The 24,731-nt window shown below is 43.0% G+C and overlaps 1 protein-coding gene across 7 annotated transcripts in view; it reads left to right on the top strand.

The window, feature by feature from the left end:
• The window catches only part of MTSS1 (MTSS1, I-BAR domain containing), a 120,947-nt gene that overhangs the window by 79,103 nt on the left and 17,113 nt on the right, over positions 1-24,731 (top strand). For all 7 annotated transcript variants that reach the window (XM_026079931.1, XM_026079933.1, XM_026079930.1 and 4 more), the window contains exons 4-9: positions 7,078-7,162; positions 8,542-8,633; positions 10,176-10,250; positions 20,902-21,059; positions 22,348-22,455; positions 23,446-23,543. In XM_026079931.1, coding sequence (XP_025935716.1) covers positions 7,078-7,162; positions 8,542-8,633; positions 10,176-10,250; positions 20,902-21,059; positions 22,348-22,455; positions 23,446-23,543 — 616 coding nt within the window. The remainder of the gene's footprint in view (positions 1-7,077; positions 7,163-8,541; positions 8,634-10,175; positions 10,251-20,901; positions 21,060-22,347; positions 22,456-23,445; positions 23,544-24,731) is intronic.

Genomic DNA, 24,731 nt, shown 5'->3' with positions numbered 1-24,731 from the left:
CATAATACTGTAGTACGGTTGAGAAAGTTGAAAATAGGTGGGATGCTGCCAAGAAAAAAAAAAAAGGGGCATTTCAGTGAGGGCAAGGCTGGTCAACTGCTTGAGAGTCGGTATGCTGAACAGCACAGCAGCTGTCCTGAAATATAGCACGGGGCGAAGCAGGCTTTAAGAGGGTTGGGGCAATCTAGATAATTATAAAATTAGGGCCCTGGATTTTTGCAAAGGCTTTGTGTTATCTGCCATTCGATTAAAGAGGCGTGCAAGATCTCCGTGTTCCTGCTGAAGAAGGTCCCAAGTTTTAGGGAAGTGTGAAAAGACGGTTCACTTGAGACAGTTYGGGCTCCTCCAGAGGAGCAGAGCTTTCCTCTGAGTGAAGGCACTGAGAGCCGTGAGATCCCGTGCTGCCTTACTTGCGCATTGGTTTGTTTTATTTACTGGTGTCGCTGGATCTCTTTGTACCAAACTGAGGCATAACCAACTTTCTCTAAAATGTCTCAGGTCGCTTATTTCTTAAGGCAGCTTTGTGTGGTTCTGCATCCCTTGTCCCTTCGCGATCCTCCCTTCCTTGCGCTGAGGAAGAGCGCGAGGAGCGGCAGCATGTAAAAATAGCCCTGCCGCCGTCTGCAGAGCTGCTTGCTGTGGGGTTTCAGTTAGATCTGCTGACTTTCATCAAAAAAAATTATTTTTGTTCTGCTTTTTGCCCCTGTTTGGCTTGGCTGTGCCTGACTCTGTGTTTCAGAGGCAGCAGCCGTTTGGTCGCAGTCGAAATCCTGGCGTGGCAGCGCGGGTGGTTGGGAGCTGGGTGGTTACGGAGGCTTTTGACTTTTGGAGCCGGCGGTGTCGGCCAGGCCGATAGCTGAACCTAAAAAAGAGGAAAAAGCCTTGTACCTTGTGCATATTCTGTATGGAAGTAGTGGGGTCAAAACGAGTGGTCGCACGCGATGCCGAGCGTGGAGGGAGATTGCGCGTGCTGTTGCAGCCCGTTTGCCTTAAGTGCGTTAGCTCCTTCGCTCACTGAATATCGCCGCAGTCTAATCAGATTGCAGACATTGCGGCTCAGGGCCCTGCCCCGACAAAATAGAGTCGCGCTTCAGAAGGGCAGAAGGATTCTGAATTACTGCCGCCTTCGCGCATTGGGACGACACTAGAAGTTCATTAGAGCCAGATTTGCCGAGGCACTGAGACCGGCGGTCCGGCTCTCTAAATAGGTCTGCTCACCCAGGCCGTCGCCCTTTTCGTGGGCAGAGGATGCTGCACTGTGTGGCGAAGGCTCCACCCGATGGGGATGTTTCTTTAGGTATCGCTGACCTTCTGGCTCGGGGCCAGGTGCTGCACGGGTGAGAGGTTGCCCCAAAACGGCCTGCCGCCGCGGCTGGCCGCTCCAGGACTCCTGCCGCCGCTTCGGGAGGCGTTTGTAGCGCGGGGACTCACGTTGCCTGTCCCAAGCCGTTAGTAGCATTTGGAGTAAAGCATCTGGATCTGCCTGGATTCAGCCCCTGAGGTTTACATAGCTATTCATAGAACGGTTTCGCATATGCACTTGGCCCTAAATTTGAAAAGCGATGGGGAGAGGTATGGGCAGTGCTACTGGGGGCAGCTTCGCTGTGAGCCCAGGTGTTCGTCAGACCTTGTAGTGTTCAGTAATCAAGGAAGAAAATGTCARTAACCTTGGAAAACACAAGTCTGGTATTTGCTCTTCTGAGCAAATCTGCCTCTAACGCTGCTTTATTTTTGTGGCATTAAAACCTTGACATGGAACTTGTTATTCATAAAAACTAGCAACAAGCACCTGTGAAGAGATGGATAGTAATTCTTGAAAGAAACCTCCAGAAGTGAAGTACTGCTGTCTGTGCTGTGTTGATGAAAGAGAGAGGAGTTGCGGGACCAAATAAACTCATGCTCTTGACCCCAGCATGGCCAAACTGGAGGCTTTTGGTACTGAGAAACATCTTTGCTTGGGCCTTTTCTGCTCTGCAATGCAATGGCAGGGTCCAGCGATGCTGAGCAGAGGCATAAGCTAGGCTAGAAGAAGTCGGAAGAGCTTTCCTGCATTTCCTTTTTTAATATACGGACTGGACATGATCACAGCCTGTTTTAAGGACTTCCTGAAGCTGGCGGTTGCCAGAGCCAGGCTGTAGCCTGGGGTTGCTTCTGTTTTCCTGTTCCTCTTGTCTTAGCTTATTCTTTACTGCTTCAGCTAACTGCCTCTTCTTCCTCTTTTAATTTTGGAAAACTGATGTAAATGCGATTTAAGACCCTGCTACCCCCATCCATGAACAAATGCTAGCGTCTTCTGCAAAACAGGAACCTAAARCATTTTCTTGTCAGGATCATCTGGACTGCATGGAGTTCTAGTTAACACGACAGGCTAGTATCAGGCTCCTATAAATATATTTTCCAAGTAACTTAACCAAAAGGGCACTCTGCTGAACATTGCAAGCAATCTGTTCCATTGCAATGACAGCGACAGGGATGCAGTACATGACAACGGTCTGCCACCGTTGTTTGAGGTTTTTAAAATTTGGCTAATTTAAAATATTTAGATGATTTTGACCTTTAATTTGCATTTGTTGATTCAGTTTTTTGAAAGATGTCTAAATTAAAACTATTTTTAAATACTTCAGGAAACAGTTTTTAGCTTGCTTGGAACAGCAACTTCCAGAGACATTTGCTGAGTACTGCTCAGAGAGGCTCTTAGCACCTGTAGGAATAAGGGTGGATTTTTTTTTTTTGGTTTGGGGTTTTTTTGTTTGTTTTTTGCTGGGTAGTAGATGATGGCCAACAACACCGTAGCTTGCAGTTCTTGATGTGTTTTTCCAGCTTACAAGCCTTATCTGGAGATTGTCAATACCCCAAAACATAAAATGCTGCCATAGTTTTGTTTGTTAGGAATTGCCACTGGGACAGGAACCTACAACCCCTGTGTTAGTCACTGTCTCTTTTAGGCAAAAACCCTCCTCTTCTTCATGTCTGCTGTGCTACCCTGGCACTGATCCCATCATCCTTGGGTTTCGTGGAGCCATCTACATAAACAGTTTTGCAAAATCAAGGTCCATGCCCCGTGCAATCAGCAATGGAGGCTGCTTGCTCTTCTATCAGCATGAGTTTGGATAAGGGTTGAGTGATGACCATTAGCTTAAAATGTCCCACTGTTAGTCATCCTGTCATAGCCTCTGTGTTCAGAGCTGTATTTAATAATCTAGCCTATATTCAGCTGCTGCTTTAATCTCTGCTGTAAAATGGAAGCCTCTTCTGATAACTTTGAAATTACAAAAGTATTACACCCATTTTTCATCATTCTCGCYCCTTTCGGGAAAGAGTTAAGTGGCTGCCACATTTGGACTCTGCCCTTGAAGATAAAGATGAGCTGGTTAATAAGTTGGAGCCTTCAAGGCACTTCCCAAAAGGCAGTTGTCTTCTGAGCTGCCTGGGGTTGCTCAAAACTGAAGCCCAAGGAGGGAGATAAGAGGTTGATTGTACGGAGCTGTTTGGAGTATACAGAGGCCATGAAGCTGTACAGCTGCGCATTTCATCAGATAGTCATTTCCTTCATATGTGGGCATTATTAAGTGCAAACATAATGATTTGAATAAAACAATTGAGTCTCTTTGCTACAATCCCTCCCTGTTGCTTCTCTGCAGTGTTGAATGACAAGCGCAGAAAGAGCATCATTTATGGCTTCATAGTGCACTCATTGTAGTGCAGTGGCCCACAGGCTTTCATTTAATTATCTTGCATGAAAAAGATTTTTTTTGGCCTTTCATGGATTTAGGCAGGAGTAGGGAAAAGCATGGAAAGTGAGAGCAAAAGCATGTTTGTCTTGCAGAGTTGCATTTTACGTATGAGAAGCGAGTCTGATGTCATCACCCACTTTTGGATCAAATTTGGGGATTTTGTTAAATCACTTTCTTTGAGTGGGGATTTCTCATGAATATAGCTTTCATCTCTGGTTTCGTACTGTTTACACGGTTCCCAAACATTGCTTGCCTTAACGGATGAATTACTGTAGTGTGTCAGAGAAGCAGACAATTCCTAGCCTCATTTTATAAATGGAGAGCCAAAGGCAAAGGAGTTTGACTTAAACAGTTGGAGAGCAATGAATAGAGCCCAGGTCTTCCAGTTTACTCTTGGTCTGACTAAAAGTTTGCTAATTGGGCCACAATATTTATCTTCAGGAAATTTTTAGCTACTGGAGAACATCATGACTTTGTGCTGGGGACCTGCCTTTGAGTGGCATGAAGACTGGCAGTACTTTCGGCATACTCCTCGTGCACTTCTGGCTCAGATGTGCTCGTTGCCAGCAAGTCTGTGTGCTGGTGGCCCTGAAAAAACAGCTATCTCCAGTTGGTTTACTGCCCTCCCGCTGCATGGCTCTGTCCTTGAACAAATAAGCAACTGGTCACTTATGGAGCCAGTCTTTTGGGGGAGAAAAACCATAAATGAACCTGGAGGCTAAACTAGGTGCCTTATGGTCCTGGCATAGCCCAGTGCAGTCATCAGACTTTGAAAGCTCTTTCGTCTTATACATAAAATACTGGGCTGCATATCCGGTATAAAGACTCGCACGCACAGCAGTGTTTGTATTATACACACTCTACAAAACAGGGTCTGACCTTACAAATGATTAACCCTTTCATTTTGTGAGTGGGTAAACCACTACGGTAATGTCAAGCAATAATTCATATAAATAAAGCATATATTACTCTTGCTCRCTAAGGCTGTCTGTCTGGGATTGGATAAAGAAAAATCCCAACTGCCCTCCCTTCTATGGTTGGACATTTTTGACCCAGCTCCAATGCTACAAAATGGCTTACTTCTGCCAGTTTGTGTAGCCAGCTGGTCCCAGCCCTTCAGAAACAGGCACCCGCTCATGATCCGGCGCTGCCTTTCCATGCTTTGCCATGGCACGGCTCATTCTGAAACCCATTTTCTACAACACCTTATTTCCAAAAGGGCCATTAAAAACTCTTCGGAACTGGTCTTATCCTTCCTTTGCTCTGTTAGGGTAGTTTTCATTCCTAGAATAGCTAGCACCTGGTATTTCCGTGCCCTTATAAACTCTTTAGGATAACATGAGGTTGCAAAAGACGGGAAGAACAGTTAAAAAAAAAAAAAAAAAGTAAAAAGACCGAAAAACAGTAACTCCCCTCATCTAGAACCAGTGTCTTTTTTTTTTTTTTTAAACAATCTGTTTTGCTGACCTTGCCCATTCATTTGTACTTTGTGAATATATTTATACTCTGGTTATTGGTGTTTCAGTTAAAATATTGTTACCTTGCAGTTTAATATTAATAGTAACTGACCCTGGTTTCCTACTCTCTGAAACACATGGTGCCTTATTTCCTATTTATTGTTCTAAAATGACTCTTCCCTTTTTTCATACGATGGGGCTTAGGAAAGCAGTGTCAATTAACCAGTGACAGGCCTTAACACTTAAGTTTTTCAATGCGAGTCTCATTGCAGTTTGCTTAAACTCGATTGAGATTTGCTCTGCTGACATCCATGGAAGCTTTTGGGTTCATTTCTTAGCCCCTTTTGCTTGATACCTGCTGTTGGAGGTCTTCTTCCATTAAGCTCCAAGTTGCATGCCCCCAAGGAAAAATGCCTGTCTTTTGGGACAGAGGTATGCTATTTATTGTAGAAATGGTCTTGTTCCTCCGGTTGCTTTCTTTCCCTTTTCCCATCCTCTGTGTTGCTTTTCGGATTACCAGAGCCTGTCGCAGCTTTTGCTTTAGCAGCGCAGCGTCACCGGAAGGGATGGGTGCACTTGCGCCCTGCGCCCCGGCTGCTTCGCTCGGCCCCCACTACCCAACTGGGCCGCAGCTCTTCAGCCCTACCAAAGAACGTGATTTCAAAAGCTCCTGATAAAATACGAGTAAGCAAGCGAGTGACAGAGGACTTTGGGTTTATCTTTTTGAACAATGGAAGATACCCAATAGCCACAACCTGTTCCAGTTATTTAGTGTCTTTGTTCCAGAGCCATTTTGTGGGCACAGAATTTAATTCTGTAAGAATGCAGGAAAGCAGTAACTTTGGGGTTTGTGTTTAAAAAAATAAATGATTAAAGACATCAAGCTTTTTTGCTTGAAATTTTTTTCATGCACCCTACAATTTTTCAAGGAAAAAATTGAGCAAAAAGGATATCATACTGTATGTTACAAGACTAAGGTTAGTTTAATAATCAAATGAGACCTTAAAATAGATGCTAATATCTTCACTGTTCTACAGAATATTACAATTTGGAAAGGCTTGGTGCAAAGGTTGATGTTTATTCTCTGATAATAGATTTGGTTTGCAGATGGGGACTAAGCTATTATCAAAACTAAAGCTAACTGAAACAAAATAATATTGAAATCTAACATGCTGATCGAAATTGGAAATGCTGATGAAAGTGGGAAATAGTGGAACTTGTGGTTTTAAAAAGGAAGACTCTGAAAGAGGAAGAGCTGCTAAAAATTATTCCTGTTATGCAGTTGTCAGAGAAACTGAAGTGAGTCGGGGTATAGAGCAAATAGTGCCATCTTCTGGCATGTAATGATAACTAGATGCATGATCTGAGATCCAGGTATGGGTGATGATATGTCAGTGATGCATATCTTCATCAGTGTATGAGGGAGCAGATAGGGTTAGTTACGTATTCTGGAAAAGTAAAATCCTTTTTGAACATTGGGCTAAAGAATCTGGTTATGGGAAAATTGGATCAAACTGCTAGATTTGTTTCGGAAATTTGGCCTACTGCTGATGACCCACCTGATTGTAGGTGCTCAGTGTTCTGCCAGGCTTCTTCCCCTGGGCTTTGACATCTCCAGCCCTGTTTCCTCAGTCCTTCTGCCAAGGAGTCGGGCCTCACCGCACAAAAAGCTGCTGGGAAGAACTCTTTAATCCTGCTTAATGGTTCAGTTCTGTCTCTCCCCAAGGTGACCGACACCACATTTTATGATTTTATGGTGATTGTATACTACAAATATGGTTTTGAGTTGCTCCATAAGATTTGGCATGCTCTTTTGATTTGCTGTGCCTCTGTCATGGGAAGGAATCTTATCAGACCTCTCACCTTCCTCGCGTTTTGTTTTGCAGGCGGCACCCGAGAGATTGGATCTGCCCTGACCAGGATGTGTATGAGACACAGGAGTATAGAATCCAAACTCAGGCAGTTTTCCAGGTGAGTGGTTCTGTGCCTGGCCCAGAGCCCGAGATTCGGCTCTCATTAGCTGCTGGACCGCAATTACAGCGTAGTTGTGCAGCCCCCGTTACTGAGGAACACGTAAAGCTGTTCACCGGCGTTGGCTTTCCAGCTAATCTCGGACCCTCTCAGTGAGAACAGCCTTTCTCCTCTCTCTCCCAGTGCACTAAGTGTCTTAAAAGCCAGGAAACACAGCATTTCACTGCATCTTCTAGGATTTGGACTCGTCACTTCAAATCACTCTAAATGCTGCAATTCCCCTTGTCAGTGAGCAGCCTGCCYGTGGGGCGAGGGACCTGTCTGTGTGTTTTGGGACTTTAAGCCTTTTCACTAAGTCTGAAAGCAGCAGCAGTATTGTGCTGCTTCTTCAACTTACCTGAGAACCCAAATAGCTTTCAAACAAAAAAGAAACTAATATGGAAAAGTGAAATTCCATCATCCCCTTCTTCCAGTTAAAGTCAGACTGGGGAGGTAATGGGAGAGTAGCAACTTGCAAGTAAGCAGGGCTATATGTAAAGCACAGACTGCTTCTGTAGTATGTACACATGCTTCTCTTTAACCAGAGATGCAAAATGTGTGTTTGACCCAAGGTGAACCGAAATAATGCTTTACCATTTGCTCAATGACTTGAGATTTCTCCCCTTTATTTTTTTAAAAGATATTTGTGAAGGAATTGGCTGCGTGGAGAGAACTTTCACCTCTAGTTGCCCAAAGTTAGCTGTTTCAATAGCACCGTCTCAATCCAGTTAACCTAGTGCAGCCTTACCAGCGTTGTATCACAAACTCCACTGCTCCTGTGGCTCTTCTTGCTTGCTATTCCCAGTAGCGGTGCCAGGCACGGCATGGGCTCAGAGTCTGACATACCTCCACGCTCGAGCCCCGGCTGGTGAGAGGTGCGGCTCCTTAGTGGGCAGGATGCTGGTAGCTCCCACAGCTGCTCTCTGTCGTCCTGTGTGTGTACGTGTCCTACATAAGTTTATAATCTTCACGGGCACGTAAAACAGTTCAGTCTCCAGGGTGTTTGTGTAGACTGCTCTTTGCGTGCTGAATGAGTAGAATCTAACTGTTTACGTTGGCCCTTACGTTTCAGGTCACTCCTCTGGTTTACGCTCTGTTCCTCCCTGCCCCGAACTGCTGCACAGTAATTCTGGTTTATCTTGTGATGGGGACTTTTTGATCCAGTCCTTTCTTTTGCTTTCTCCAGCTTAAGCATTTTTATGTTCTGATATTTACATTGTGACACTGGTAGCTGTCACAGCAAAAAGTAAAAATACTCCAGTGTTGACCTTGGCTCTCTATATAAGAATAGGGGCATCTGCAGGATTTGATTGCTCTTTGTGTTTTTTCAACAAAATTAGTGCTTTAATTGACTGTCTGATAAACCCACTTCAAGAACAGATGGAAGAGTGGAAGAAAGTGGCCAATCAACTGGATAAAGACCATGCAAAAGGTAGTTACAGAGGAAGAATTCTTTAATAGGAGTAAGATTGTAATACCAGCTTTTCTTCCTCTTTTAATGGTTGTACTGGGGAATGAAATGACGTAYGCTTAAATATGTATAGCAACTTTTCTCTTTTAAAACACTACATCCAAAAGTGCCTAACAAATTTTTTCACTCTTGCACATATATTTTGAAAGCGTAGTTTGCAGGACCCCAAGTGACAGGTTTTTTTTCTAGGCTGGTAGGTAGTCATTGGTTTTAACTCTGTTAGTATACTCTTGCTATATGATCTCCCATAGTGCAGAGGATGCCACATCTATCTCTGCAAAGCTCTGGTGTGCAGTTGAAAGCTAACTGCGTGATCACGTTATGTCTCGGCCACAGAGTTCTCCAGAGAAAGCACAGTCCTCTAAAACATTCAGTGCTGTTATTTTATATCTGGTGGGACACAGAGATGTGCACCCGGGGAGCTGGAAAGCTGTGTCGTTGCACGCGAGGTGCTCAGAGCTGCAGTGCTGAGCACCGCTATGGAGGCTTTCTTGGGGGGCAGCAGGGTTCTGCACAGCCAGAGCTTGCGAGTAGATGGCTTCAGCTTTGCAAACCTGCCAGGGGTTGATGGCCCTCTAGCACAGGTGCTAAAAGCTGGTCACAGTTCACCACTGACCCTTGAAAATTCAAGACTTTGCTCTGCCTGATAAAAGCAGCACCACGGTGGTTTGTTATGGGGAGGTAGGGCCGAATCACCAAAATGCAGAGAGACCCAGGGTTTAGGGGACAGAGTTGGGTGTTGGAGGTGTGGTTGGCCCGGGCACAGTTCCTGTGCCTGCCACCAGCCTGCTTCTGTTTTTCCACCTATAGAAGAGCAGTAACATTGACCTCCTCTGTTAAAGTGTGTGTATGTGAACACCCGTACATACCTTCCATCTTCTTTTTTTATTTATTTTATTTTTTTAGTATCAACTTTCATATCTGGTATCTTTAGCATGCCTAGACAGAGGTGGAATATTTTGTTTTGGGTTTTAATTCTCCTGGGGTTTGCAGCTCGTCTAAAAATGAGGACAGCTGCAGTATGCTCCACTTCATGAGCAAGAGCTGGCAATGTGACCCTTTCTTGGGCAAAGTCTTAGCACCCTCTCCCTCTGCCTGGCTTTTTTGCTGGATAGGGATCATAGGATCTTCTCTGCCTTGCCTTTTCAGGATCCTGGTTTTTGAACACAGATGTTTTGAGAAACCTGTCATCTCCATTTTCTGTTCCTGAGAGTGGATGAGTCTCTCACACAGCACTCTTGTTTTGTACTGCATTCTCAGCTGTTATTTCTGTAAAGGCTTTGTTTATTTGGGAAAGATTCAGTTTGTGAATGTGCTCCCACCCTAAAACATTGTATTTAGCCAAATGTATAGGCACTACAAAACATGAGTTCTAAGCTGCTTTGATTAAAAATAACTATTCTCTTAAAATTTGTAGTCTAATGTCTTTAAGCATAGTCTTTTCTGTGAAAATCCTTCATTTTAATATCAGGTGTGTTGATACAGAGACTGTGTGTTTTTTAGAATACAAAAAAGCCCGCCAAGAGATAAAAAAGAAATCGTCTGACACACTGAAGCTGCAGAAGAAAGCAAAGAAAGGTAACTTGCTCCATACTTGTGCTCTTAAGCACCTTTTGTGCTGTGCTTATTGACACAGATTGAACAGCAGGACTTTCTAGTCTAATAGCTCAGTCCCCTGTAATGTACTACTGTTATGTACTTGAATACCAGGGTACAATTACTATGTGTCACTTGAATCATATTTGAATGCTGCTGTCTAATGTTCTTACACAAAAGCTTTGAAGCTGTTTGTACAGAGTCACTCATTTTTTAAAACAGAACGCTTGCTGCTAACTGATTGCTGTTAAGAGCATTGATGCTGTAACGCGACTCATGCAGATACGTGTAAAATCTTCTAGAATCTTTTGGAATAATATAAAAAAGCCATTATGTAAATGTTCTGTAACTATTAACATTTCTCTCTATTCTCCCTTTCCACCCTCTTTTTTTTGTTGTTTTTACAGCCTATAATCTCCTAAATCTTACATTATTCCTCAGTGTGTGAGAAGGTGGTATGGGTTGTTGTCAGGGAGGGCACTTGGCAACCACAGAAAACTAGAGATGAGCAGGAAAAAAAAGGGAGGTCTCCACAAAAGGGATCTTTCTTTTTTAGCAGCTGAACCTCATGCTTCTRTTGTTCTCACACCACCAACTTGTCATAGGAGTTTCTTCATCATATTCATGGAAACATGCATCCACTTAGATACTTGCAGCATTTCCATCACTAAAGGGTGTTGTTTAGCTAGGTGCAAACCCCATCAGGCTTCGTAAAACTGATCCAGAGCTTGTACGGAAGCAGATTTACTTGTTCCCTTTCCTGGCACTGGGCTCCTACCAGCTTTGAACAGCTCTTGGGCTGCAGGTTGCAGCTTGTGCTTCCCCTCCTGCCTAAAAACTATGAGCCTGGAGACAGGCAAAATAAACACTGGGGCCAGGAGTTTCTTGAACTTTTCAAAACCTGTAAGTTTGGACCTATTTGTACTTTATCCAGAACAGGTGAGCGATCCCTAGCTGTCCTTCCAAATAGGTGAGTTAATAATTACACTGGTAGAGCCACATGGCTGGCAAACTGCTCTTCAATTTTAACTGATTTATAAGAGGGATGAGGGAAGGGCACAGAAAGACAGACGCTAACAGGAGAGCTTAGCTACGTGTGCCCATTGCGTCTGTCTCTGTGTTGCTACAAAAGTCCACATTTTGGGTCAGAATGTTTATAATTAAGGGATGTGATTTTTTGTGTGTGTGTGTGATAAGACTTTTTTTGGTTGTTTTGTTAACTTGTTTACCATTTTGTATGATGAATTGCTTGATTTCAGACTAACTGCTTTAGAGAGTGTACTGTTCCCTCCCTCTCTCTTCCCTTCCATCCCCCTTTCTGGTCTGACCCCTGTTGTCTCACTGTAACAGGAGCAACCTCTTGGTGTCCGGGAGGTGGGAACTGAGAAGAGCGTATTCATGTCCTGGGAACGGTCAATGATTAAATTGGAGCTTGTTTCTATAAGTTGACAGATAGTTTGTTCTGTCAGCAATGGTTAAACCAAGTAGGCTGAAGCTCTCGTACTTTCTCCCTGCATTTTTGGGTTCATCTCTCCCTTCCCCGAACCATGCCTAACCAAGAGGAGGTCAGCCCACCAGTGTCTTGTCCTCCTTCAGGATTAAATGTCTTCAGTGGGGAGTGGAATGGGCCTCATTTTGCTATCATTTTTATAGCAGCCATGCTGTGATTGAAGTATCTTGATTTTTTTTTTTAGAGCCGTTCCCTCGCTTAGTTTTGCAACGTTAGGAGATGCTCTCAGAGCTGTCAGCGAACCTCCTGTATTTCCATGCAGTAGGATCTCGAACTGGTGTCACACATGTGGCGCTTGGGTCCAGAGCAGAAGCCGAATGGGGCCGAGGCAAGGTGAAAGCCAGCTGCAAAGAGAGGTGTGTGGGGATGATGGAGGTGATGAAGGCACCCAGGTAGCCAGCACAAGGAAAAGGAGGAGCTGCAATAACTTTTGTAGGAGCTGAGAGCTGTAAACGTCTGTTCTCGCTGCCCCTGGGGAGAAGAGACTCAGCGAGGTGCTGAGGCTCGTGCAGACGTGAGAACAAATACCTGAACCTGCCAGGCCGGTGGATTACAGACACAGATGGGAGGAAAGTGGGAGGAAAATCTATCTTTTGACAGACTATTTAAAGCGGTTAAATATAGAAGAGAAAAAAGTAGCAGTTTCCTTTTCCCTTCTTTGCCTTTTTGATCCTTACCTTGAAGGAAGAAAGCATTTGTCTGAATTTGTAAGAGCAGTGTCAGATGTTACTAAGCGAACTTTGGTGTATGTCTTCTCCTGACAGGTCTGTTTAATGTGCTACATTGTGCAGTGTGTTGCTTTTGTCACTGAGGCAAAAACATAATCAAGAAGGGGGTTATTTAGAAAATGATAGCTCTCTCAAACTGATTTTGCTTTAGGTCACAAGTGAGGTTTGAACTTGCTGGCAGGGAAAGTCTCTGGTGAACCCATCCCGACATGTGGCTGAGTGCATGAACGCTCCTTTTATTGTGTCTTCAACTCTTCTGTTTCCTTGTTGATCAGACTTGCTCTTTTGTTCTCTTCTTCCTCGAGCAGGGCCTGTCCCTTGATTTTCTGTAAAGTTACTGACTCACCTATGGGACCTCTAAAACAGCAAACCCATTCTCTACCTAGTGCTCGTAAGAATGGTTTTGAATTGACCTTACAATCATCTGTGGGCAAGTGAGATGTTTGCCCAGTTCTGGATTTGATTAAATACTGTGCATGCTACTAAAAATGCCTTTCAAGCTTTTTCTAAGCGAGCTTTCTGCTGTGACTGGATGGGGCAGTGATTTGCTTTGGGCAACTTTAGATCTAGAAGCTGAGATACAACCCTGCACTTCTCACTCGCGTGTGTTATGATGGTGGTGTCCTCTCTCCCCGTCACGTCAGGCTGCAGAGCCTACGTCCCGTCGTGTCTGATCTGCATCTTGCATGGTAGCTGCTTGCTCCTTGCCTGCACATCCAGGGCTTTGGGTGAGAGGTCCATGGTCCGTGTGGCTCATCCCAGCAAGTGTGCCGCAGGTCGGGCATCCCTGGAGCACCAAGGGGCCGAGAACGTTTGGGTTTGCCTCTTCTCCAGCTTTGCATGGTCTGTCTGGTCTGATTCCGTGCAGCCAAGCTGAAAGTTTAGGTCTGGCATTTGAGATCATTTCTTAGAAATTATGTTTGCAGAGTAGGGTTTTTTGTTTGTTTGTTTTTGTTTTTATTAATTGCAGTAAAGATACTTCCAAAGCAGGAAGTGATTAGGAAAACAGCAGACTTCTGAAACAAACCCAGAATGTCCTATGGGTCCTTTTTGGAAGTTTGCTGGAGTATAGCTGATAAAATGACAAGTCTTTGTGGAAATGAAAGTACTGTGTTTTGAAGGACCTTTCAGGGGTGATATTCATTCTTTTTGTTCTCTTTGATTGTAAGAAATCCATGTGAAGTCTAAATATGTGCGGTCTAAATAGGATCCTGGAGAACCAGATGCAGTCCCTGGGGTGTCCTGCTACTGTGGTGGGGGGATCCCCAACACACCTCTTTCCTTAGACCCATGTTCCCAGGAGATGAGGCCTGTAGGGCACGTTGCCTCCCCGGCATTGAAACTTTGCTCTTTTCCCCAGTTTCTAAACAAATGAGGCTACACAGCAGATGAACCTGCGTACACCATCTTATAAATTGCTTTTTGTTTTCAGACAAGCGTTGGACATCAGAAGTCAGCCTAGCTAACCTGATTCAGCAGAATAATTGTGTGTACAGATAAAACGAATCCATGTTTAGGTTTTATGCTGAGTCAAGGCCTCTGTAGTGATTGCTGCTAGAAGCTGTTGCAGCTATACTGAGCTCAGAGGAAAGGTAGCAGCAGCTTTGGCTCTGCCTATAACCATTTCGGAAGGTTGACAAAGTGCATGRCTTGTAGTTCCAAAAAAAGAAAGGAAAAAAAAARGAAAGAAAAGATCCAACTGTAACACTCAAAYGACTGACTTAAACTATAACAACATATCAGGTGAAATCTGGTGTGTGTGTTGGCTTTTTTCTCTGTATTTTTTGACCTTGGACGTTTATGATTGAGTAGACAGGTTTCAATTCRGCTCATAACATATCTGGAAGGTTTCACTTTGAGGCTGTTCACATGGTACTGTGTGCTAACTTTGAGGAAAAAAATGTTTAAATCCAAAGGGATTTTTTTAAAGGATTATACGTAACAGTCCCAATAAAAGACCAAGGCTATTATAACATGTATTAATGTAAAAGCTGAATTTTGCCTTTATTCAGAGATGTTTCTGCAGAGTGCCATGAACATTCAGCACAACATTTCATCTTGTCCTGTCAATGTTGAGTGTCCAAATGCACAGCCTGTACTTTGCTTTGGTACTTTGCGTTATTCAGTGGTTTTTGACATTATGCTTACCAGCCTTTTAATGAAATTGAGAGAGCAGAATGATGATTAACTTAATGTAATACTGTCAAAAGTGCCTTTTCTTCTCCCTCTTCCCACTTAGCTGAGATGACATGTTTGTGTTTTTAGAGCCTTTGCAGCTGCTTTTTTTTGTACGCTCTGGTCTTTGCAAACTATAATAATTGCTGTACTGTTCTCAGGGATGATTGTGCAAATCCTGTGACTCTTAGCTAAAAACCATGAAACTCTTCCAAACAATTATAACTGAGGAACTTCTCAGTTTTTAAGCAAATGCAGACCTTCTCGTACAGGTACTTTGCATGGTGCGTGTGCTTAGCACTTTCCCGGAGCGGCAGTCTGGAGAGGGAGGACCTCTGAGCAGACCCCGGCTCCATTAGGTTATTTCTTCAAATGGGTCAAGTGTGGGGTGATGAGGGAAGGGAGATCCAGGACTCGCTCTGCAGTTGATATGATATGGCTCAGGAGGAGGGGAACTAATTAGCAAATTATCCTTATCTGCCTCAGGGAAAAATCCTGTGTGGATTTTTGTAGTGCCTCAGGTCCCCCCCCTCCGCCAACCTTTGTAATGTAAGCTCCACTTTATAAAACTTCAGTGAAGACATGTTGCCAGCTCAGTGACCGCAGATCTTTTTGACTTACATTTTCGTTCCTTGAGTTTGAATGTCATTTGACACTTTTCTTTCTGACAGCTAGCCAGGTTTATTGCAGAGCTTAATAAAAAGTTTTTTTAATTAAAATGTGCATATCGTGGTTAATCTTTTTGATGTTCTTCCACACTGCATCAGCAATTAGTGTTTCATTTAATTAACAATCTATTAATGTAATTGCAGTGGAGAACATCAAAAAGTGCTGCGGTTGCTAGTGCAGCAGCYGCCTCGGGTTTTCACATTTCCAAGGTTGCCCCTTGCGTGTTAGGGTGTGCACCTTGTTCCTCTTCATCCGCTTGAGCAGTTTGGCGGTTGTCTGTGTTCTGCACTTTCTCTGAAACACAAATTACCGTGTTCTTGCCTAAGAATCTGCAAGTTAAACAGAGTTCCTAAACTGATTTAAATTTCTTAAAATAAAACTGCATGATAAATAACCAGGCGTTTGATTTACAGCAGCTCATCAGTAAGCAAAGCTAATGCATTTGCCTTTATCAGCAGCAGCAGAAGTCAAAATAGGCTACTCCAAACTGCTCACTCTCTTGTCTCAGAGCTGATGATAATGTCTAAACTCTAGGAGTGCTGGAATACCATTTTGACTTTTTTTATTTTCCTTTCTGTGTCAATTTTGTGTCCTGCAATTTCTCATCATGCGCACCTGCCTGACAGCTGAGGCTCTGGGTAAGTCTGTGCCATGCTGTAACCCTGGTGGCTGGTTTATTGTAGCCCTTGCTGTGGCCTCTTTATGGTGTCTGGTCTCCACTAACTGCCTAGACTTTAATTTCTAATGAAACTAAAACATTGCCTAATCTTAATGAACAAACCATCTTTTGATTTGTATCTTCTTTTGGCATCTAATTGGAGCACTGTAAAAGAAGAAAATCGKTTTTGCAGCCGAACTTCTGCTTTATTTTAGAAAGGGATTAACATGGACTGATTAAATCGTATCACAGTTGCGAGAGAAGCTAAATAGAATAGACATGTTATCAAGGTGATGTTCAAATAATTGAATGTCTTATTGTTAATATGACTTTTAAAGTCTAGAGCTTAAAGTCCTTAGTGTTGTTTTTTGTAAACCTGTGGTCCAAATCCCTTTTCTCTGAATTTCGCATGCACCTTTCTTTAATGATAGATAAGAAATCACGTATAACTTCATGCTGGGGAAGGGGTGGAATTGGCCTCACGATTGTTTCCTCTTCTGCTGCCTGATCACGCCTTAAATCTGTTTAAGTTGGAGTGCTATTTTCAGTCATTGTATTGAAAATGTAAAGTAGTTGCCTTGAGATCTTCTCTAGAGTGAAACTTAGTGTGTTTGAGAGAAAATATCAGACCTCAACAGGTAGGAATAATCATGGAGGTGTTTAAAACTGCCCTCTGGAAGAGCCTGGATTGATCAGACAGGGAGGCTCTTAATCGGAGTGCCTCGGCTGGGCTCCTGGAGCTGCGCGCTGGGTACGTACCGCGTGGTCTCCTGGTTTGAAACTGCGCTTTGTTTTTCCTGGTTTGCAATTCAATCTGCAAGTTTCTTTTGATAACTTGCACGTTTTCTTTTAAGAGACAGCTTAACACTTGGGAACATTAGCAGCTGATTCATATCTCYGGCGGTCACTGGAAAGACTCAGATTTGGTTGCTGAATTTTCGGAATTAGCTTCTAAAGTTAACCCCAGCAATGAGGTTTTCCACCTTTCTGTAAGCTGCTGCAGAATTGTGTATTCTAAGTCTAGGTCCTTATTAGTTTGTTGGCTTTACTGCGCAGGACTCAAAGGTGTTGCTCATCCTGGAAGATTGAGCAGGTATGCTGTTGTGACGGAAATGATTTGGGGATGAATGKCTTTGAGCTCGTTTGTTTGAGACATGCGCTCAGCGTTTGATTATACAGTGTCAATGCTGGCACTCTGTGTAAAGTGTTCRTGTGGAATTTTTAGGACACCCCAAAAGAATGCGAGGAAGCAGTCTTTAGGTGAGAATGGAAACATGGGAAATATTAATTTCACCAATATTTATTGCATTATCTACTTTGCCAATAATAGCATTAACTTTAGCAGTAAGACTTAGACTGAGAGCATTTAAAAATCATTGCTGCTCTTTGCTGTTGTTGACAGTTTTGCTAGTTTAAGTTGCCTTATAAAATATAAGCATGATATTGGGTTGAAAATTAGATTTACCTTTTGTCTTCTCCCTAATATGTTCCTTTGAATGCAGTTTTATTTCAAACAGTGGTTATTTAAGAATTTGCATGAGGCTTTTAGCTGTAGACCGCTGTAAAACTGATGTTTTAATGCACATCAGTCCTTTAAAGCTCTTGCATGTCATGCTAATGATGTGAGGCACCCTCTCTGAAGGTAACGTATTAAGACTATTTGGTGAGTAATGGTGGATTCATGTGAATATTGATGAGAAGTGATTCAGCGACGGCAGTTTGCTCTCTCTGCAGCTCTCGTGCTGTGTGCTTGCCTGTGCCAACCCACCAGTCCCACGGCCGCCGGACACATGTTGCTTTTGGTCCTGGCAGGATGCAGGCAGGCTGTAACTTCTGGTTCTGCATTTCTGTTCCTCGCTGCAATACCAAAGCTCCCATTGGAGAAAGGGTGGATACACATTTCTCCTGGCTTTTCAGATTATTGACTCATTCTTCTGTGTGCAAATGAATGTGTTTTGCAGAGCCATCCTTACAGCATACTCATTTCTGGCCGATTCCAGGTCAGAGATCGGTGACTGCATTGGACACGTTTGACCATCTCTAGAGCTGAGTGTTTTGGTGGGTCATTCAAATCGGTCTCCAGCTGGGGTAGGAGTGTCCTTTCAGGTCCACCTTTGCCCACCATGGCCATCCAGGTGCTAAATGATGAGACTGTTCTGGAACTCTTTTCTGTCATTATAAAAATTGCATTGGTTTGGAAATGTTTCCAAATGTGTAACCCAAAGCCTTTACTGTGCTAGAGAGACTAATCAATTGTTAATGTTCCTTATGAAAGTGTACTTCATGTCCACAAAAATAGATTGCAATAGATTTTCCAATAGACTGCAAAGATAGTGCAGTCGGTTGTCAGGGATACCCTAAATAAGTGACCTTCCCCTCACAGTTCAAAGGGGAAAAACCACCATTGCTCTCAGGCGGAGGATGCAGTTGCCGACAGGGCTTGTAGCCCTGGTGCGGTGGAGACCTGGTGTCTGCAGTGGCTTTTGACACTGACGTTTCCTCCTGAGAAACATAGCAGATTCAAGCCAAGGAAGGCTGGAGGCCAGTGGGCAGCGACGGAGACACGCAGCCTGCCCGCGCGGTCCTTGGTGTCCCCAGGCGTAGGAGGGCTGCCTGGGGCTGTGCTCAGAGAGGAGGAAACGGGTTGAGAGAGTGCTGCTTTCGTGCCCTGTAAACATCTGACTTGAGAAGCTCATCCAGCTGATTCAGAGCACCTGAGCTGGTTCACTGCTCTGAATTATACCCTGGAGAGCTTGGCTGTTTTCACTGACTGTGCAGGCGCCCAAGAGCCTCAGCTCCATAAAATTGGTTGTGAGTAGACGGTATGTCTATTAATTTCCTGATGTACTTAAGGGAGTAAAATACAAATGTTGCAGAGGGTGCTGGAGAGCTGTGYGGTTTTATATACAGCAGTTCTCCAGAGTTGAACTGGTGGGTGCATGATTTAGTTAGCAGTTAATATGTTTTGCATCTGGTACAGCCATACGAAAGAAAGCCATACGGGGTTAAAGAACACGAGCTTATTTCACCTGCAGTCATTTCCAGGCCGCTCTCCAAGTAAAGGTTCTGGATAATAATGTAAGTCTCAGCTTTGTAAGGAGTTTGAAAGAAAAACTCCAGGGAAGTGTAAAATGATTARTTGCTGCATCTGATTGCAACTTTGAGAAGTTGCAAGAGAAGGCCATAGGTTTATCTCCTGAGATGGAGACAAACAAGRAGGCACAGGCCCGTTAGAAGAATTTTAAATAATTCCCTAAAAGTTGTTTCTGGTAACTACTAATTTTGAGAGAGGGACCAAATAACTCTACAGCTTCAGAGTCTGTTATAAAGTTGTTTATTTCCCAAAGAGTTTTATGATCCACCATGCACCAGTCATTCTGGTCTCGAGGGTGAGACACTGGGCATTCACGCCGATAATTCGGTCCCCGTGTGCCCTTGGCAGAGGCTGTGCTGGAGCCGCCCAGCCTGCAGGGACGCCGTTCCTCGAGGATGCACCTCGGAGTGCTGTGCGTGGGCWTCTGTACAGTTTTATCTGGATTACGTCCGACTCTGTGCAGAGGAGATTTGAGTATATCCAGCCTGGAATGCCTCTAAGCCAGTGTGATTCTCTTTGCTCCACTCTTGCTCGATCTTCTCTGTTCTGGTTGTGTATTAGCGCTGGGGAACCGATGACTTCACCTTGCTCTGAAGTATTAGGTCATAGGTATGATAATAAGGCAAAGGTTTGCTTTTGTAGCTCTGACCTTGAGTCGTCTTGTAGAACATGGTGTTTTGTACTGCACACATCAAGAGGCTTTTTTCTTCCTCTTGCCCATAGCTTTAAATTCTGCGTGCACAGATTGTCCATAAAATAGATTGTCCATAAAAGCTTTTTTCGGTAGCTGCTTGTAACTTGCACATCATTTTTAAATGCGGTCTTACTGGTATTGAGCAACAGTGGAATGGAAATGCACCTGGCATTCTTACTTTGTCTGTGTATTTCTGGATGATTTGAGAGAAATTTATGCAACTGAGGTTCTTTAATCAGGGTTGCAGGTTGTGTGAAAAGATCTTGTAACTGCAATGGTGTTGACTCAATAATGCTAGAATTAAGCAGCTCTTCATTACTAGAGGAATGAATTTTTGGCATGATGCAGGGTAAGCAGTTGTGGCAGAATAAGATACTTAACTGTCATAGAAAATTTTAGTGTTATGTACGAGTTGGTTTATGGTGAACTGGGTGGAGCTTTGTGTTGGCAAAACATTGGATTTTTTTTTTTTTTTTTTTTTTTTTWYTTTTCATAGACAAATACTGGACTGGACATATTTATGTATTTTAGATGTCAATAGTTATTTTTYGTTTGTTTGGTTTGGACTTTGGAAYGAAGAAAGCTGTTTTACCAGTTGCTTGTGTAAAGCAGTTGAATCCTGTGGTCCAACGCTCAGTAACRCGTCCTTACTGTCATGTCATATAGGAGGCTCATTCACTCATGTAGTGACTCCACAAAATTGCCAGCAGGAGCTTGCCAGGCACGACAGTAGGAAGGAAGAGGAGTATGCCTGGGATTAGTGATGAATGCCCTCCTAATCAGTAAGATATTGATTGTCAGCCAGGATGACATGAGAGGTTTTAACAACTAACAGCTTGAGACAGTCCATACAAGAAATGCTGTCTTTGGCTTGTTGAAACTTTCTTTGAGTTGAACTGGATTTCTTCCCTAGGCAAAAGGGAAAAATGCTATAAAATGCTTAATTTCAATGAAAAAAAGCCCTATTAATTTGAATTAAGGGAAAACACTGGTTGAGACGAATTGCAAAAGCAGTCTGGCAGTAGTGCTGACTGAAAATAAGGGATTTGTCTATATAGATCCACGGTTTTGATAAAATGCCCTCTTGATTGTTCCCTGTGTGCAGGACGGGGTGACATTCAGCCCCAGCTGGATAGTGCTTTACAAGATGTCAACGATAAGTACCTGCTGCTTGAAGAAACCGAGAAGCAAGCTGTCAGGAAAGCTCTGATTGAGGAACGCGGCCGATTCTGTACTTTCATCTCGATGCTGCGGCCTGTCATAGTAAGAGCTCTCCATTTCACGTCGGTACAGTGCACAAGTCTGCTAGGTGGCCCCCAGCCTCGAAAAACGGAAGCTCGTTGTGTCTTCGGAAGGGATTTCTAGAGTCGTAGAAAGTAGCCGAAATCCTGCCTGCATCTCTGTCTAGGCAGTGGTGAGAGCTGGACGCTTCCTTATGGGCTCTTGGAGTGATTCGGAGACCAAAGACGCTGAAAACTTTCAAGCCGACTCATAGGGAAACAGTGGGCACAAAGACTTGGGTGGACCTTGAGTCCCTACGAATATGGCCCTGAGGAACTGCTAGTGTAGCTTCCACCACTTTTTTCTTAACATCACATTTTAATATAAACCTTCTTTACTCCTGCTCTAGCAGTAGGACTGAAATATTTCAAGACCTCCCCTGTGTATGTAATGACATTATCTGACAGATTGCAGCCTGCTTCCATGCAGTTTTCTGCCAGCTCTTTCCCTCCTACATGACAGCTTCTTCATTTCCTTCCGAAGGCTTCAGTATATTTTCATAATCTGAGGTTGTCTGCAGCCCAGCGCCGGAACGTTTGTGGCTTTGTGTAAGCCTGGTGTATTTCTGAAGAGGCTTCAGTGTACTGGGAAAACGTTCCTGATGCTTGTTTACAAAGAGCATCAGCCTCAGCAGAAAACCATGGTTAGAGAAGTAGGGAGCTGGTGGCTGAGCGGTAGGAGGGGAATTGCAGACTCAGAACACCTGGATGAAATTACCATGGTAGCTGAGAGATTGCTATGGTAACTTATGGTGCTGATATTGTCAGAGTAGAGCTAGCTCTTGATGTAGTATGAGCCASTATGAATCATAGACGTGGTAATGCTTTATACCTGTATAGTGCCTTTGTCAAAGTCTCCAAAGCTAGCAAGAAGTATGAATTTAACCCCTGTTTACCTGCAGGGTTAAAATCCTTAAGGCACGTTAGTGGGTACGCATAGAAGGGATAAACCTAGTCCAAATGCAGTGAGAATGACTCTCTTTTTCTGAAGATGTGACCAAAAGAATACTAAGACTTATTTATCTCATTGGTGAGAGAGAGGATGTCTAAGCCTCAGAACTTAAGCAATCTTAAAGTAGGCATAAAACTCTGTAAATGAGTATTTCCAAGCCTCTTTCATAAGTAGTGATTGATTTATGGACAAAGAAAAAGCAGCTCCGCTGGAGTTGAGGACTACAGTCATCAGCAAAATGCAAAAGATTGTGTATTGTGTTTTGGGTGTCATTTTTAAAACCGAGGCCATGATTAGCCTTGCTGGTTTGTCTCTTCAGGAAGAAGAAATATCAATGCTAGGAGAAATAACACATTTACAAACCATATCAGATGACCTGAAAAGTCTCACCATGGATCCACACAAATTGCCATCTTCAAGTGAACAGGTTAGCTCTTGTTACCTGGAAAATATTTCAACTTTCAGCCTGTACTATTTTTTTTAAGTGTCGTGAGAAATATTGACTGCTAGCAGTTAGTGGCTTTACATTAGGTTTTGTAGATGCTTTACTGAAGCAAGATCATTTTTAACATGAGCAGTTTTAACAGTTTGATTGTAAAATACCAGCTGAGTGCTCCTGAAATATTTGCRCAGCCCAGTGTAAAATGGTAGCTGTAACACTGAAGTATATGGAGATGCCCACCTTCCATTGAGGCTCCATGAGAAATGGGTGCCACCTCCTCCCCCTACATCTGAGCATCCCTCTCTTGCATGGTGACAGCAGCATTGCTGAGATTAGATAGTTCCGCAGGTTCTAACATTTGAGCTTTTTTCCCATGCTGTCCTTAAAACGCATAGAAAAATATGTATTATTAAATGACTCCAAATAGGCCTTTTGACTCCAAATAGGCCTTTTGACTCCAAATAGGCCTTTTGACTCCAACTCTGCTGCATGAACTCTTACATGGTTCTTATTGCACCTTAGCGCTGACTGAAAAGTATAAAGGAGGGAATCTCTGCTGTGAGTTAATACTGTATCTTTGAGGGTTTTTTAATGGGACAGTTCTTAAACACTAGGGTTATAACAGTTTTCTTTTTTTTTTTTTTTTTTAAGGAAAAAACAGCTTACAACATGGATGAAATAAATTAAATTTTAGGTTTACTTTTTAAAGATTTTTCTGTTCAAATGTAAACTGTCCTTCTGTGATAGCAGCCGTAGTGTTGAAGTATGCTAGTTTTTGGAAATGCAAGGATGAAGCTGACTACCCTGCGTAGGAATTTTTAACATACACAGTCTAATTCTAGCAGAAAAATGAGGCTGGGTCAGTAGACATTGAAAACTTGTTGTGGTGAAGAGTGCTGGGGACAAGCAGATTCTTTCTATTAATAGGAAAAAAGATTTTCCAAGTTGTTGATACTATTGATTATCTTTCATCAGGTAATTTTAGATTTGAAAGGTTCTGATTACAGCTGGTCTTATCAGACTCCTCCATCCTCTCCCAGTACTACCATGTCCAGAAAATCTAGTGTTTGCAGGTAAGCAGATGGGTAATACTTCATTTTAACCTCTTTGGGGGCAAAGGGAGGAAAGTTCAGACTGTGGTACAGATTTATGTGCATAATTAAATCTTAAATAAGAACTCTTAACAAAATCAATCCCTCACGGTCTTCATCCATTTACGTGTGTGACTGAGAATATTAAAAAGGATGGGCATGACTGAACAACTTTTGAACTCAAGACAACTTGAAGATGCTTTTGATTCAGTTCTCTTGAACCCATGTCAGATCAGAGAGCGCTGTACCGATCTAAGCTCTGACACTGTTCATTCATAATTTCCTTTTCTGTTTTTCATATGATGGCTTTTTAGATTATTCTAAGTAGCTGTTACTAATCAGTAAGTTAGTGTTTGAAAAGGAAAAACATCCTTATCGATTACCCTATCAGTCTGGTATATGGAAATGCTTTTTTTTGATACAAGTTCTTTGACTGTTTAGTGCTGTCTAATGCTGTCCCCAAATATGTTGGAACACTTGGATTCTGTCGATGCTTTCTCTGTAAAAACTGTTTTCTCTCATAAAACAGTTTATTAGCATGTTACCCCTGTACCCTGATGTCTAAATATACTGTTTCCTTTTATTGAAAAGGAAGATAGTCTATTGTGTATTCTGCTCTAACACCTTTGTAGCTGCTCTCAAATGATTACCTTTTAGTTTGCTTTATGAATAATGTACTAGAGGTTCCCTGTGTATGAGCAAAGTTATCTACAGCATGTCAGAACAAGTGAACATGACTACTTATATGTATGTACTTGCCTCTGCATGCAGATATATATAAAATAAATTGCAATACTTTTATATATATGTGAAAACACGCATATTTAAAGCATTGAGCACAGGCTTAAAGATGCAATATCCTAAAGCTGTAAAAGAAAATGGCTGGGAAATCCATCACCTGTTCCTAATCAACCTCATCTTCTTGTGTAGTAAAACCTGTGTGGCAAGAGACTGTTGTGTAAGGATAAAAAAATGCAGTGCTCCTCTTCATCTGCACCAGACTTGTACGTCTTACTTGTACATGAAATTTGGGAATAGAAGGTGCAGTCCTTGCCCATGTATCGTATAGAGCCATCCCTTTAGCTGGGAGGCAGGCTTCTGCCAAGGAAAGTAGGAATCTGCCTTCGGACTGACGCACCCTGCTAGTCCCTCTCGGTCACCTCTACAGCT

Source organism: Apteryx rowi, unplaced genomic scaffold (genome assembly GCF_003343035.1).
Source record: "Apteryx rowi isolate R43461 unplaced genomic scaffold, aptRow1 scaffold_505, whole genome shotgun sequence".
NCBI classification, from domain to species: Eukaryota; Metazoa; Chordata; class Aves; order Apterygiformes; family Apterygidae; genus Apteryx; species Apteryx rowi.
This window is presented reverse-complemented; position numbering and strand designations above follow the sequence as displayed.